This window comes from Sceloporus undulatus, chromosome 6 (genome assembly GCF_019175285.1).
Source record: "Sceloporus undulatus isolate JIND9_A2432 ecotype Alabama chromosome 6, SceUnd_v1.1, whole genome shotgun sequence".
NCBI lineage: Eukaryota > Metazoa > Chordata > Lepidosauria > Squamata > Phrynosomatidae > Sceloporus > Sceloporus undulatus.
This window is the reverse complement of record NC_056527.1, coordinates 69090970-69105281: the sequence shown is the minus strand read 5'-3', so window position 1 is coordinate 69105281 and position 14312 is coordinate 69090970. Positions and strand designations below refer to the sequence as shown.

The following is a 14312-nucleotide window of genomic DNA, read 5'->3' as shown; positions in this document are numbered from 1 at the left end:
CATTCATGCAAGGCCTCCTTGACTTGCAGGTATAGAATGTATAGTTACAAGATGTTCATTTCAGGCAAGCTATTAGATAAACATAACAAAAACCTAAATGCACTAGCTATCACATTTCCTAAGCTACTCATACAAAGATGGGATTTGCAGTCCTTGTTGGGTTTCTGGATGCAAGGAGCTGGCCCTCATTGCCTAGCTCCAACCACACCCCTTAAGCCTGCCTTTTGGCACAGGCTCAGCAGCTGGGCTCCTAAAACAAGAAAGATGGAGACAAAGGACCACATTGTCCCCGCCTGGGGCCTTTTAAAGCCCTCTGAAATACACTGTCCAGTTCTTGAAAGACACTGTCCAGTTCTGCTGATTGGTTAGTTGGGCCTATGATGTAACTTCTCATTAGCATGTGATATAAGTTCTCATTAGCATGTACCTCCCCCTAGCTTAACCCTTTGTGGTTTGAAGGGAGTCTTCAAATGACTGGAGGCCCAGTCATTACAAGAGGAAAAAGAAACTCTGAGGTATAGTCACTAACGGTCTCTGTTTTTGTATCATAGCCAAACCTGCTCTAAATCAAACTTGGGCCATGCTTTCAAAGTCTGGCAAAGATAGCCAGTATCACCTCAGGAACACATGAAGTGCTAGTATGAGAGTATGTTGTGGTTCTTTCACACTCTGCAATTACAGCACAATGAAGCCACTTTAAGACACATGGTTTCATCCTAATTAATCCTGGGGTTTGCCATTTAGGATGGGGTATATAGAATATTTAGTGATAGAGCACTAGTCCGTCACCAAACTACAAACCCTAGAATATCATATGATGCAGCTAGGGCAGTTAAAAGTGGAATCACACTGTTATAATTTCTGATTGTGAAGCATAATGCATGCATGTTAATTCATCTTACTTCTATCTGGTTTAAAATTTAATTTTGGCAGCAACCAGATGTTATCAGATGTTTTTTACCACTGAATTTGCTGCCCCAAAACAGCCTGGGTCCACCCCCACTTCCAGAGCTGCTCTGGCAGCCATTTTCTTAATTCAGAAAATTCCCAGATCTGAAAAGAACAGCGGACAGCTGTTTTCAGGAAGCAAATATGGCGGTAAAAGCCATCTGATAACATCAGGATACCACCTGAATTAAATGTTAAACTGGATAGAGGTAAGCTGAATTAACATACATGCAATAAGCTCCTTTAAAAGGGCCCCTGCTAAGTATGGGCACAATAGTTTTCTGATATTGCTCAGCAACTATTGTGAGTCAAATCCATTCTCAACCACTGAAAATAGAGGGTGTGGATTCTGTTTGAGTGCATTAGCTCTCTTTAAAAAAACCGATTACATTCCCTCTCATGTAGAATAAGACAGCAACAGTAAAAGACAAGAAAAACACCTCCTCCTCCAAATTTTAGAACTCATACAGAAGCTAGAGATTTTCCTTTTCACTACATTAACAGTAAAGGTTCATTAGATGCTAAATATATCCCTTGTCAGCAAAACAGTGCAGAATTATAACAAGATATTGCAAGTGTAAATAAGAAAAAGGCATACTAGAAAGAAAAGGAAAATAAAGACAGAGGGAGAGATGGAGGGACAAGATAGTGTTTTGTATCTAGATATTCCCTATGGAAGAAGACTTGGATTGATAGAGCCAAGTAAGTAAGGCAGACTTAGAAATGTACTCGGTGTTTGACAAAGGAGTGAAACAGACCAGCCCAAAGGGGCAGCTTGAAGCTGCTTCTGAGAGAGCCAGATTGGGGCCATGGCAACTACATGCCGCAGACCCAGTCTGGTTATTTGCTGCCCCCAAAATAAGTGGCAAAACGCTGCTCCATTGTGAGCCAGCAAAAAGCTGGCTTTTCCCACCCTGCTGTGGCTTTATGGTGCTCTAGCACCATGCAGCGTCTAAATGCCATGCCGGTTGAGCACCCTGAAGCTGGCTCTGAGTGAGCAGCTGGGCAGCATGAAGCTGGCTTCTGGGTGTCTTGGGGCATGTATTGTGTGTACACCACATTCTTAAGCAGGCTGGAAGCTGGCTTTTCATGTCGGTCTGTACTGGCCCTTAGTCAGTTGTTGAGAAACATAGAAATGATATCCCACTGCTTGCCTATTTGGGCACAGAAAGCTGATTTAATACAACAATGACATAGTGTTTTGAACCTACCTGGTGTGTTGAGAAGCCTTGACAGCTTACAGGAGTAGGAGATGAACTGTTCACAATACTCAGCGCTCTCGGTGATGGCAGAGATCTGATCCATGGTGGCACTGTAATTTAGCTGTATCAAAGCATGCTTCTCTGGTCTGTTGCTTACCACTGGAGATCGCTCCTGCAGGTCATGATGCACAGTAGTCCATACTTTGTCCTCTGGAATTAAAACAGAGAAAAATAAATCAAGAGGAAGAATGTTTGCAGTAATGTTTTAAAGTTCCTCAGGTCATAGGATAGTGTTAAATTTGTATAGGGCTAGGGTTTTGCTTAAGATGGATAGGATGCCAACATTAGCTAGTAGTGTGGCAAGGCTATTTGTTCAATGTGGCTATAAAAATCCTTTGTTAAAGTGAGGTATATTCTGAAATCTTTTTATTAGTTGTGCAAATTTAAATATGTTTCTTATTAATTTTAAAATGTAAAATGTATCATTTTTAAATAAAATGGATGTGAAACATGAGGTCATGTGAATTTTCCAGCTTCCAAATCAAAGCTTATTTTGAAGTGTCCATATCAGTATGCAAGGTGTGTTTGGCTGTTTTTAAAAAACAACAACAAACAAACCTGAAACACAATGCTGATTGGGTGGGAGGAAAGGTTGGAGAAGGAAAGAGTGAAAACAGTAAAAACAAATGTGGAAGAAGGAGGGGTGGCCTGATATAACCCCTCATTGCTGATCTCATGGCACAAGGGTATTTCTTAAGGGTAAGGAAGAATACTTAATACTTAACATACCCAGCTCCCTAAATCTTTCCTCATGGTTTCCAGGCCCTTCACCATTTTGGTGGCCCTTCTTTGGACATGCTCCAATTTTTCAACAGCTTTTTTGAATTGTGGTGCCCAGAATTGGGCACAGTATTCCAGGTGAAGCCTGATCAAGGCCGAATGGAGTGGCACCATTACTGTGGTGGCTAGCGCACCCTTTCCACAGCGCAAAAAGGATCAGCTTATTGCAGCTTCCTTTTGCACCATGGAAAGGCCAGACCAGGGTTGCGGCATGCGGTTTCTGTGGCCCCTATCCATTGCTTCAAGGGGCAGCATGGTCCATCCCCTTAGGGGCCGTCTGTTGAGCCCCATAGTCCCGTTAAGGCAGGTGTCCCCCATCCTACATCTATGCATTTCATTTTTTTCTACCTAAGTGCAGTATCCTACATTTTTGCCTGTTGAAGTTCATTTTGTTAGTTTTGGCCCAGCTTTCTTTCTCACATTCTTATTTTAAAAGAATTGAGAAGAAAGGAGACGGATTCTCTTAGAAATAGTACGCTTGTGCACTTTTGCAACATTTTCTGAAAATGCTTCCCCTGGTACTCTTCCTATATGAACTTCCATTCCAAGAGTTAATAACAGAGAAACAGGAAGAGTTTGTATAAATTTCCGTGGCTGCGGCTGTTGCTGCTGCTTGTGTTGTGCCTGTACAAATCTCTAGTGAGGCAATATGGCATCTTGCCTGAGTGTTAAACTCACTTACCTAAGCAGATGTGCTATACAATAGTTGAGAATATTAAAAGACAGGAGCTCATGTACAAACTGTTTGGCCTATTTTCTGTTAATTTCCAACACAGTTAATGGGAGGCATATAGTATGTCAAGCTGAAGATTTATGCTACATTATTGAAAGATTGTCTTGACATCATGAATACAATGAGGTTTATGGTTGAAGAGGAGGAATGTATCAGTACTATTGCTGCCTGTCCTTGAAACCAGTGGCAATGTTGCATACTGCTTAAAGTTTAGCACATGTGTAATTATTAGAGATGTTTTGGGGTTGAGATATTTATACAGAAATAACTGATCCCTTAGGATAATCTATCACTGTACTGGGATACTGTTGAAACTGCAGCCCAGTTTGCACACATAACTTGATATTTTACTGTTCAATGACTTGTTCATTGTATAAAGTGGCTCTGTTGTTGTGTAGATCACTCTCCGTAGAATACAGCTCACCTGCCATATCCACAGGTTTTTTTATCCACAGAATCAAGCATCCATGGCTTGAAAATATTTTTTAAATACATAAATTCCAAAAGCAAACCTTTATATGGCCATTTTATATAAGGGTCACCATTTTACTATGCCATTGTATTTAATGGAACTTGAACATCCATGGATTTTGATATCCATGGGGGGGGTCCTGGAACCAAACCAAATAGATACCAAGGGCCCATTGTATTCAGTTCAGAAAGTTTTTATCTATAGTAAGGCTAGATGACCAACTGTCAGGAGTGCTTGATAGTGTTTTCCTGTATGCCAGGGGTTCGAATGGATGGCCCTTTGGTTTCTTCTAACTCTATGATTGATTTTGAGGACTGCTCATTCACTTGTTCAAGTCATCAGCTGAGAAGAGTACATGTATGTATAAAACCGATGTGTGGCTTTCTACCATCATCGCAAAAATGCTCTTCTAGCATCAGACTTACATAAAGCAGAGCAAGCAGCAAGTTAAATTTCAGAGATGAAAAATAAAACAAATAGTGGATAGTATTAGCTACCTATCAGTTTACTTCCGTAATTACTTTAGTTTTCTTCATGAACATTTTCATTAATAAAGATCCAGGATTCAGTTGCCCCATTTGTGTGCCCAGTTGCCAAAGATGCAAAGATCCATGTGGTGCACATGGGACAGGATTAAGAAACACAGAGGGGAACATCTACTGCAAAGGCTATTACAGCCAAGGAGCTTTTCTGTCCCCAGGTTTTCTATCCCTGGGTCCTGCACTTATGCTATCATTCATGCTAGCAGGGTGATACTACTTTAATAACTAGGTCCCCATTCTGATATGCTCTGCTGCACAGCTGTCAAGTAAGGGATAAGGGTTTTAAGCTATATTTCTAGGCAAGCATCAAACCACAAGCAGGCTACAAAAACAAACTAACAAAAACATCAGTGGTACAACTTCTGCTTAGGCATCAAGTATAAAACAAAGACAGAACTACAGTTTAAAATGAATACTTTTTAAATTCTGGTATATTTTCTAGGAAAATATGAAGGGCAAAAAAGTGATTTACGTCCAAAATACACTGCAGAAATAATCCAGTTTGATTGGATTTAACTGCCCTGGCTCAGTGCTAGGAAACACTGGGAATTCTGGGAATTGTAGTTTTGTGAGACTTTTAGCCTTCTCTGCCAGAGAGCTCTGGTGCCACAATAAACTACAATTCTCAGGATTCCCTAGTATGGAGCCAGGGCAGTTAAAGTGGTCCCAAACTGGATTATTTCTGCTGTGTGTTTTGGATGACAGTATCTATATAATTTCATGGTAACATTTGTTTCTATATATCATTTACAACTATCTGTTTTAGATTAAAGAAATGCATTACTACATCAATTTTTAGGAATGAGAAGAGGAATAAAGAAAAAGAGGAATTAATTGGGCTCCTTTGGTTTTTCCATTATTTTTTCATGTTCAATTAGGCAATGGGTAGTGGTGACATTTCAAGGAGAGATTCCATGTAGGCATCCCAGCTTTCAGGCCTAAATGACTCTTGACTTCCTGGCCTGGCACCAAGCTGTGAAAGAAAGTTTGAGCTGAAAGCAGATCTCTATTTCTGCTCAGGCTTATCCTATAGTCTGATGGTTTGATAGCCTTATGGACTATGTCGCAGAAAGTTCAGACAAGCAGCTCTGCAGATGTTTCCCTTTCTTCTTCTTCTGGTTTTCTCCTAGAAAGTGATGTGAGACTCTAATGGCATCTTGTGCTATGGAAATTTGCTCCTTTTCCTTTCTGCTTGTCTGGCACAGTACCATTAAGATTAGACAAGCTGTGCGCACAGAGCCCCCTCCCCCCACGAGTTGCCCACTGTTCCATCTACATATCAGGCAAAAACAACTGAAAATCACTTTGAGACATGGTTATAGCAGCTGCAGATTCATGAACTGGGACGGGTGACAGGCTGTTGTGTGGGGCAAGAAGATCACGGCTGGTTTTAAGAAACAGGTGGGCCAGTCCTATGTCAGAAAAAGAAGGTCTTCACGGTGGGTAGGGAATATAAAATAATAGCAGCTAGAGAGCCCTGTGAGAGCTCATCTATAGGTTTATTTGGCCTGGGAAGTGGAACGCAGCAATGTACATGAGTTGTATTATGTCTGGATATGTTATACATGGAAGGCAGTAGAGAAATACTTTTAAATAAATGCAATCAATAGTACTTAATCCTGGACAAGATTTCAGTAAGCCTGATAATTTTAACTGATTGGTTCAGTTTTATCAGTTAACACTGCTTTCCTAGACATACTTAACCCTTTCTGAAGATTTTCTGGCAACAAGCAAACCCCATACTCAGGTCTTTGGGCTAAATGTGATATGATGTGACCTTTTAAATAAAGCTACTTACCTAAGTATGATCAGCATATCCTTCTATCTATTAGAAGGTTTTCTTTAGGCCTTGAATAAATGGGGCTCAAGCAGTAAACAGGAAGGTTGTGCAGAGAGTCATTCCTGTCCTGAACTGAAGGCTTTGTGTGGTTGCAGATGGTCCAGAGGGAAGGGGTGCATGGATAATATTAATGTACAGACTCATAAAAGGACAGCATCAAAATTAGGGAGAGGCAAAATGCCTACATTAGCTGACCTCAACCCTGACTCCGGTCTTGCTTAACCACACTAAATGTGTTCATCTTCATCCATACAAAAAATAACTATGGGGCTCGACAGACTGCCCCGAAAGGACAGGCTGGAGCCTGATTTTGCCCCTGAAGTATGTCGCACCAACCAAACCGCGCAGCCTCCCTCTACACCAAAAAGAACCTGCTAAAAGTGGGTCCTTTTTGGTGCATGCAGCGGACACCATGATTGCACCATTGGCGCACTGTTGTGCATGTCAGGGATGATGGGAGTTGTTGCTCTTCACCTCTGGCTCAAACTCACCACCTGGTTGTGCACCGCGCTGACCAGTTTTGGCCAGTGGTTATAGCTTAGCAGAGTTACAGAGAATAGGCTGAAGACCCTGACAAATTCTCCAAGCCTTCTTACTCTTGCTTCCACAGAAGTCTTCACCCTTCTTCAGGATGCAGCTGGTTCTTGTAGCTTCACCCAAGACACCAGACAACTCAGTAGTCTTATATAAAAGATCTACTTTATTCTCTACTATATACAGCTCCAAACTATCCAACACAACAATACTCTACTCCTCACTCTACTACTACAATCCACTCTATCCACTACTACAACCCACTACTACTACCCACAAAATACATTGGGATTCATAGTCATTCTTATAGTCAATGCATGATACCACCCACTGTTGTCTGTTTCCACCCAGTAGGCGTGTATCTCATTCTCATTGGTTCTCTTGGTTCATCCTACAATTAGTGATTTCATCATCTCAGCCTTGACCACTTAACAATTGTCAGGTGTGTCCAATTATTCACTTTGCACTTGTGTCCTTGGCATTCAGGACTTGTTAATTCTATTACCATTTACACCTGTGTGGTTCTCAATTGGCTTCTGCTGAGTCACCCTGACTCTCACATACATGTTTTATTTCATATACTGTATATCCCATGTTGCTTTTTTTCCTTGACAGTGCATTGATGATGCAAGTGCGGTGCTGTGACGTGTGGATGCTGTGCTGCGCTTGTGTCATTATGGTGGCCCCCATGTGGACAGGAAGCCGCCATGACAGCAGCGGCACCACCACACAGTAGGACTCAGGACCATGCGGTCACTCTGCACTCCCAAACCCTAAAATGGGCCCCAGACTGCCGCTTTTCAGCATTCTGTACTGGGCCTAGATTTCCAGTTATACTATTTGCAAAAGGACTATTGCTACACCCTCATTACCCCTAATGTAATTTTATAGGTGCTATTACTTGTAATACATTATTTCCATCCTCTGGGAGTATACTTATTAGATAAAGGTAATTATGGCCCGAACAGACGGGCCTTTGAGGCACCCTCGTCACGTGTGAGGGTTGCCTGGTGAACAGAGCACCCACATGCCCAGCAACCCTCACATGTGACGAGCGCACCGCAGATGTGGCGTGCCCACCAGATGAAGTCGGTAATGGTCATGTCGCATCTGCAACACCTCCAAATGGGCCGGCACAGCTGCAACGTCACTGTGCCGTCTCTGGTGCTTTGCAGCGTTGCAGCAGCGCCGCAAAAAGGAGCTGCTTCCAGGCGCTCCTTTTTTGCTCTGCAGCAGTGCCATGCAATTTGATAGCTGCGGCACTCCTATGGAGCAAAGAGAGGCACCATGGAGGCGCCTCTTTCTGGTGGTGTGTACCCTGCCTATATTTTCTAATTAAATCTGCAGAGGAACCTGTGAGATTGCATCTTGGACATGCGAGGAAAATTCAGAGGCATCTCTCTCTTCTGACAGGAGAATGTGGAAAACTGACAAGTAGGGACAATATTTGGTAGCACCATTAGGCTCCTTTATGGTATGTATATTCATGGATAGCCATGATGGCTACAAAGCCATACCAAAAAAATAAAAAAAAAGAAATAAAAAATGGGGGAAAATCTAAAATCCACAAAAGAGAGATGTCTTTATGGGCCAACCAAAATGCACAAAATATATCACTTAAGTTTTTGAAGCTCAGACTTCTTCATCAGGAAAAAATATGTTTAAAAAAATACAGGAGAAAAAAGTGACAATGGTAGAGTCACACACCTATCATATATACTTGACTAATTGTCCCTAAAATTTTGGTTATACTTAGGTCAATACACCAGTAGTGCTCAGAAAGGTCCTAAAGCCAGCAAGCCTGATGCCTCAGTCTCCACTGAACATCAATTCCTTCCCCCTCCAGTCCGTTTTGCAAGCCTTTGCTTCCTATCGGAAAATCTCCCCATTGAAATCCACTTACTTCTCTCTCTGCTCCGTTTTGCAATCCTTTGCTTCCTTTGGGAAAAATTCCCAATTTAAAAACACTTGCTTCTTTCTCTGCTCCGTTTTGAAATACCTGGTTTCCTACAGGAAAAACTCCCCATTTAAAAACACTTTCTTCTTTCTCTGCTCCATTTTGCAAGACCTGGATTCCTTTGGAAAAATCTCCCCATTTAAAAACACTTGCTTCTTTCTCTGCTCCATTTTGCAAGACCTGGCTTCCTATTTAAAAAAAAACCCTCTGCATTTAAAACCATCTCTCCAGTATCTCTTGCAAGACCTTGCTTCCTATGGAAACAACTCTCCATTTAAATCCACTTGCTTCCTTTCTCTCAATCCAATGTTAAAACCTCTCCTCCAGCACCTGGGAATCAGTTGGGACAGAAGTGATATTTCTCCTTTTCCATCCTTCTTTATTAGCCCCCTAAATTTTATACTCAACGTATCCAAGGGTGATATCAAAATCCAGGATTTTAACCCTGAAACCTTCTCTCGACTTATACATGTGGTAGACTTGTACATGAGTATATACAGTACATTTTGCATCAGACATTTTCACATGTAGTCTCATTTAGCCAGGTGTCCCCCAACCTATATCTGTGCACTTTATTTTTCTGCCCTAAGTGCAGTACCTTACATTTCTCTGTGTTGAATTTCATTTTGTTAGCTTTGACCCAGGTTTCAAGTCTATTTAGGTCATTTTGAATTTTGATCCTATCCTCAGGGGTATTAGCTATTCCTTCCAATTTGGTGTCATCTGCAAATTTGATCAGTATGCTCCCAATTCTGTCATCCAGGTCATTGATAAAGATGTTGAATATCACTGGCCCCAGGACAGACCCCTGTCGGACACCACTGGTCACTTCTCTCCAGGATGAAAAGGAGCCATTGTTGAGCACCCTTTGGGTTCGGCCGGTCACCCAGTTACAAATCCATGTAACAGTTGCCTTGTCTAGCCCACATTTTACAAGCTTGTTTGCAAGAATGTCAAGTCCTGATCAAGTTCTTGAGACTGTTGGCAACAACATTTCTTCCAACTGGCGTGAGATGCAACCCTTCCATTGCAAGAAGTCCCTCCTCATGGAACCGCAGCCCATGATCGATGAATCCAAATCGTTCTTGGCGGCACCATCTGCGGAGCCAGTTGTTCACATCCGCTATTTTCCTCTCCCTTCCTGGACTGTGCCCTTCAACTGGCAGAAGAGATGAGATGACAACCTGTACATCCATTCCTTTCAGCTTCCTACCAAGTGCCTCGTAATCCCTTCTGATGTTCTGAAGGTTGTGTATTGCAGTATCATTGGTTCCCACATGGACCAAAAGGAAGGGGTAATGATCAGTAGGCTTGACCAGTCTTGTCAGCCTCTCTATCACATCACGGATCTTTGCCCTGGGGAGACAACACACCTCTCGAGACATCTTGTCAGGCCTACAAATCACTGCTTCTGTACCCCTCAGCAAGGAGTCCCCCACTACAAGGCTTAGCAGCGACTGTTCCCTCAGGTGGGACTCTCAGGCTCCCCTGCTCTGTCCCTGAAGTCTGTCCATGCTTCTCTTCTTCGTCCTCCTTGATAAGGGAAAGAGCTTCGAAACGATTCTCCAGCTGCAATCTCCCAGAACAATCCCTTCTTGGCCTACTTCTCTGTGTGACATTTCTCCAGCTGTCTGCCTCCTGTGTATGGGAAGTGACCTCCTCTGCCCTAGCAACTTTCTGTGTGTGGTACTCATCCAAGATAGTTAGTTCTGTTCTTTCCAGGAAATCATCTTGCTCCCTAATATGCTGAAGTGTAGCTACTCTGGACTCCAGCTGCTGTACTTTCTCCTCAAAGAGTGCTACCAACTTGCACTTGGTGCATGTGAAGTTCTCCACATTTGTAGGCAAGAAGGCAAACATCCCACAAGTGTTGCAGGTGACTGCAGTGGTTCCGTCAGTGTCCATACTGAAAAATCTTAGGAAATTACCTGTACAGGACTGTGGGCTTCCTCCTGAAAAGAATCCTCCAGAAAACACCAACGTTAAAGCCCCTTACGTTTCGCCAATTTCTATCTCACTTGCTTGGAATTGTGCATTCTTTGGAATGACCTCCTTGTAGTGTGATGTAGGTGACCCTACCTGTATTTTGCATTATGTGTTTCCCAAACCTCAAAATAAGTTTCAGTGTTTCACACCTTTTCTTACCATACCCCTCAAAAATTCCTTGCTCAAAACTGTTTGCTCAGACATATAATAAATACTCCCTATGCTACATTAGGAGCCAACTGAAGTCATGTCTGGAAAAGAACCAATATAGTGTAATTGGTTCCCGTTGTATGCTTAAAAATAAACCAAGCCAAGCAGATGGATCCTCCACAGGGGGCACATGTTATTTTCTCTAATGAGATAAAATTCTGCAGGTATCTGGAGGCTGCTGATTAGTTTCATGCTCAAAATACCTATTTCAAACACAAGGTAAACTTTGTAGGAGATGTGTGTGTGTGTGTGCGTGCGTGCGTGCGTGCACGCATATATGTGTGATCAAGGAGGTAGGAGAGTGGAATCTTTCTGAAGAGATGGGATGTTGTTGTTGTGTGCCTTCATGTACTTCATGACTTATGGCAAGACTAACCCTAAAACTTATCACAGGGTTTTCTTGGCAAGTGTCAGACTTGAGAAAACTCAAAATCAATGTGCATCAAAGAGACCAGTGTATTGAAACAGCAGAGAACTTTATTGAATACACATAGTCAGAAATTCACCAGTGAACGTTTAAGACAGAACTGCCTTCCAACAGCTAAGCAATACATTAAAACCCTAGAAATCCAAACTCCACCCCAACTCCATTAGGCAGCAAAACAAGCACCCACCTCCAATTCCCATAGCTTCTTCCTCCCTACTAGCCAGCTCCACTTCTCAACTTTCTCACCAACTCTATCTCTTTCTGACTAAGGCATTTCCACCATCCACCCTCTCTGCTTTTCATCACTACCAGACACCAACCTGATGCAGCCCACATCTTACACCTTCCAAACCTATCGTTCCCAAAATTATCCTAACCAGCTGCACATATCCCATCCCCTCATGCCAACTAGCTTTCTACTTACACATAACCCACAGCAACTGGTAGCCTACCCATCCGCCGCAAGCAAGCAAGCAAGCAACATAATTTATCATTTGAAAAGAAAACATCCACAAGACTATTTCCCATCTATTGCTCACATAATCAGAACTCTGACAGAATCCATACATGCATGAATGGTTCTGACAGCAAGATTTGTTCAAAGGGAGCTTGCTTTTGCTTTCCTCTGAGGCTGAAAGAGTGTGGCTTAAAAAACACTTATTCTAATGTAGATATGCAGTCTTGTTAATTATTTAAAAGAATATGATCCTGACTTCTGTTACCCAAGAACAGGTTTCTCACATCTAGTGTCTTTGAGATATATGGGATTGCAACTCTGATTATCTCATAACCATATTATATCTTAACCATTGGCAAGAGATGGTGGGAGCTGTAATCCAACATATATGGCAGACTAGAGGAAACTGTCTGAGCATGTCAGAGAAAATTTATTTAGTAGTAAGTTACATACGACAACAAAATGGAAACTACCTCTCTAAAAGGAACAAATAGGTAAAGACAATTTATACGACAATGAATTTTATCATAGACAATTTTAAGTTCTCCTATAGGGCAAAAACAAATTGCGAGCAGATTATTATTAAACCAAGACATGGCCTTCCTAATCTCTGAAGATTTTCATTTGTGATATAGGTTTCTCTCCACAAGTTCGATTGTCCTCCACTCTTCTTCCAAATTAGTCTTTTTGTCCGATTAACCTCAGTCTTTTCCTTTAGTGTTCTCCTTTATTCGATTTCCAACTTAGATCTCCCCCTTATTTTTCTTCATCAATTCTAAATATTTTTATTTGGTCAATTGTTTTATTTCTTTTCTCCTCTCTGTCTGATATCTCTGATTAGTTCAATTTTCCTCTTTTGTCAATCTCTGTTTACAGTTCCAAAGTACAGTTCCAAATGACAGGGTGCACTCTTGGTGTCCTGATACTTTTAAACCAAAATGATTAACCAAGAAATAATAATGTATCTGTTGAGAATCTCTTCTCTGGTAATTATTCAAGTCGAAAGTAAATGTTTCAGTTCAAAAGTTTTCAAGATTACCATGGATTGCTGTTCATTTATAGTTGGCTGCGTCTGTGAGCTCTTCTGGCGGCATTAGCGTGGTCACGGTTTGTCCCTCGGTCCCCTCCACTCTTTTTGGCAAATTAGTTGTTTATCTTGCCTTAAGAGTGGGCATCGGACCCCTGTAGGACCCTTCCACATTTCCCCTTTGCAGGGATGCAAAAATTGGCCGTCTCCGATGTCTTCTTGACAGCTCAAAGCCACACTGTGCAAGCAACTCTCAGCCAAGCACTGAAAGTTTGCTCTAAAGCGGCGCTATCACCAACCGGAAGGTGTTTTGATGCTAAAAAGGACAGGCAGAAGAACCTGCAACTAGGGTTAGCATTCCACCTTGTGGTGGGAATTCCTTGTTGAAATTAAAAAAACTACAGAAAGATGGAGTCACCTTTGTCAGCCAGAGAGATGGTTTTTGAAATAAAGGCTTGGAGTTTAGGGAAAACTAGAGCAAAGGAATAACGAGTGCGTCTTGACCTAGATGGAAGCTGGCACCAGTAAGAAAGACATAACATAAACTACTAAGATAAGGACATTCAGAAGCAAGGTTAGGAGGGAAGCCACTGAATTCCTACAGGAGGGGGTAAGGAGTGATGATGCAGTTTTAATATATGCATGTATTTCTGTTCTGACTGTTAGAATTCTGTATGTTTAAATTGTAATTAGCCAATCAGGTGTATTGAAGAAGCTTCTTTGTCTTGAATAATATAAAAAGAGCCATTTTGTCTTGTTCGGGGCCTCAGCTTTTTGGAACTTGAATTCCACTGAGTTCATTGTTTTCCTTTGTCGACAATTGGAAATAAACTTATGGATTTTCAATTACTAGGTCCTCTTGCCAATCCTATTGCTCTGCAAATCCTAGATTTTTAAGTTTCCTGAAATTTCTGTTACAACCTGAAAAACTGGGTTTAATCTAAGACTCTTTCATATTGCCCTGTTACAACATTATGATTCTAGGATAACTTCCATAAAAATACCCTTTAGAATTCTAAGGCTTGTAATTTGGGGTGGGTGGGCACTAGAGCTCCTTTGATGAAGATTTTCACACGACATCGTTATATCATTCCTTTATCGTCCCAAAGTGTAGTGGAATCATCATAACAGATAGAC

The 14312-nt window shown here is 41.7% G+C and overlaps 1 protein-coding gene across 1 annotated transcript in view; it reads right to left on the bottom strand.

Annotated features, from left to right (window-relative positions):
* CNTNAP2 (contactin associated protein 2) overlaps positions 1-14312 on the bottom strand; it is a 1400287-nt gene that overhangs the window by 465676 nt on the left and 920299 nt on the right. Inside the window, exon 13 of the mRNA XM_042471198.1 lies at positions 2160-2360. Within this exon, the coding sequence (XP_042327132.1) occupies positions 2160-2360 (201 nt within the window). The remainder of the gene's footprint in view (positions 1-2159; positions 2361-14312) is intronic.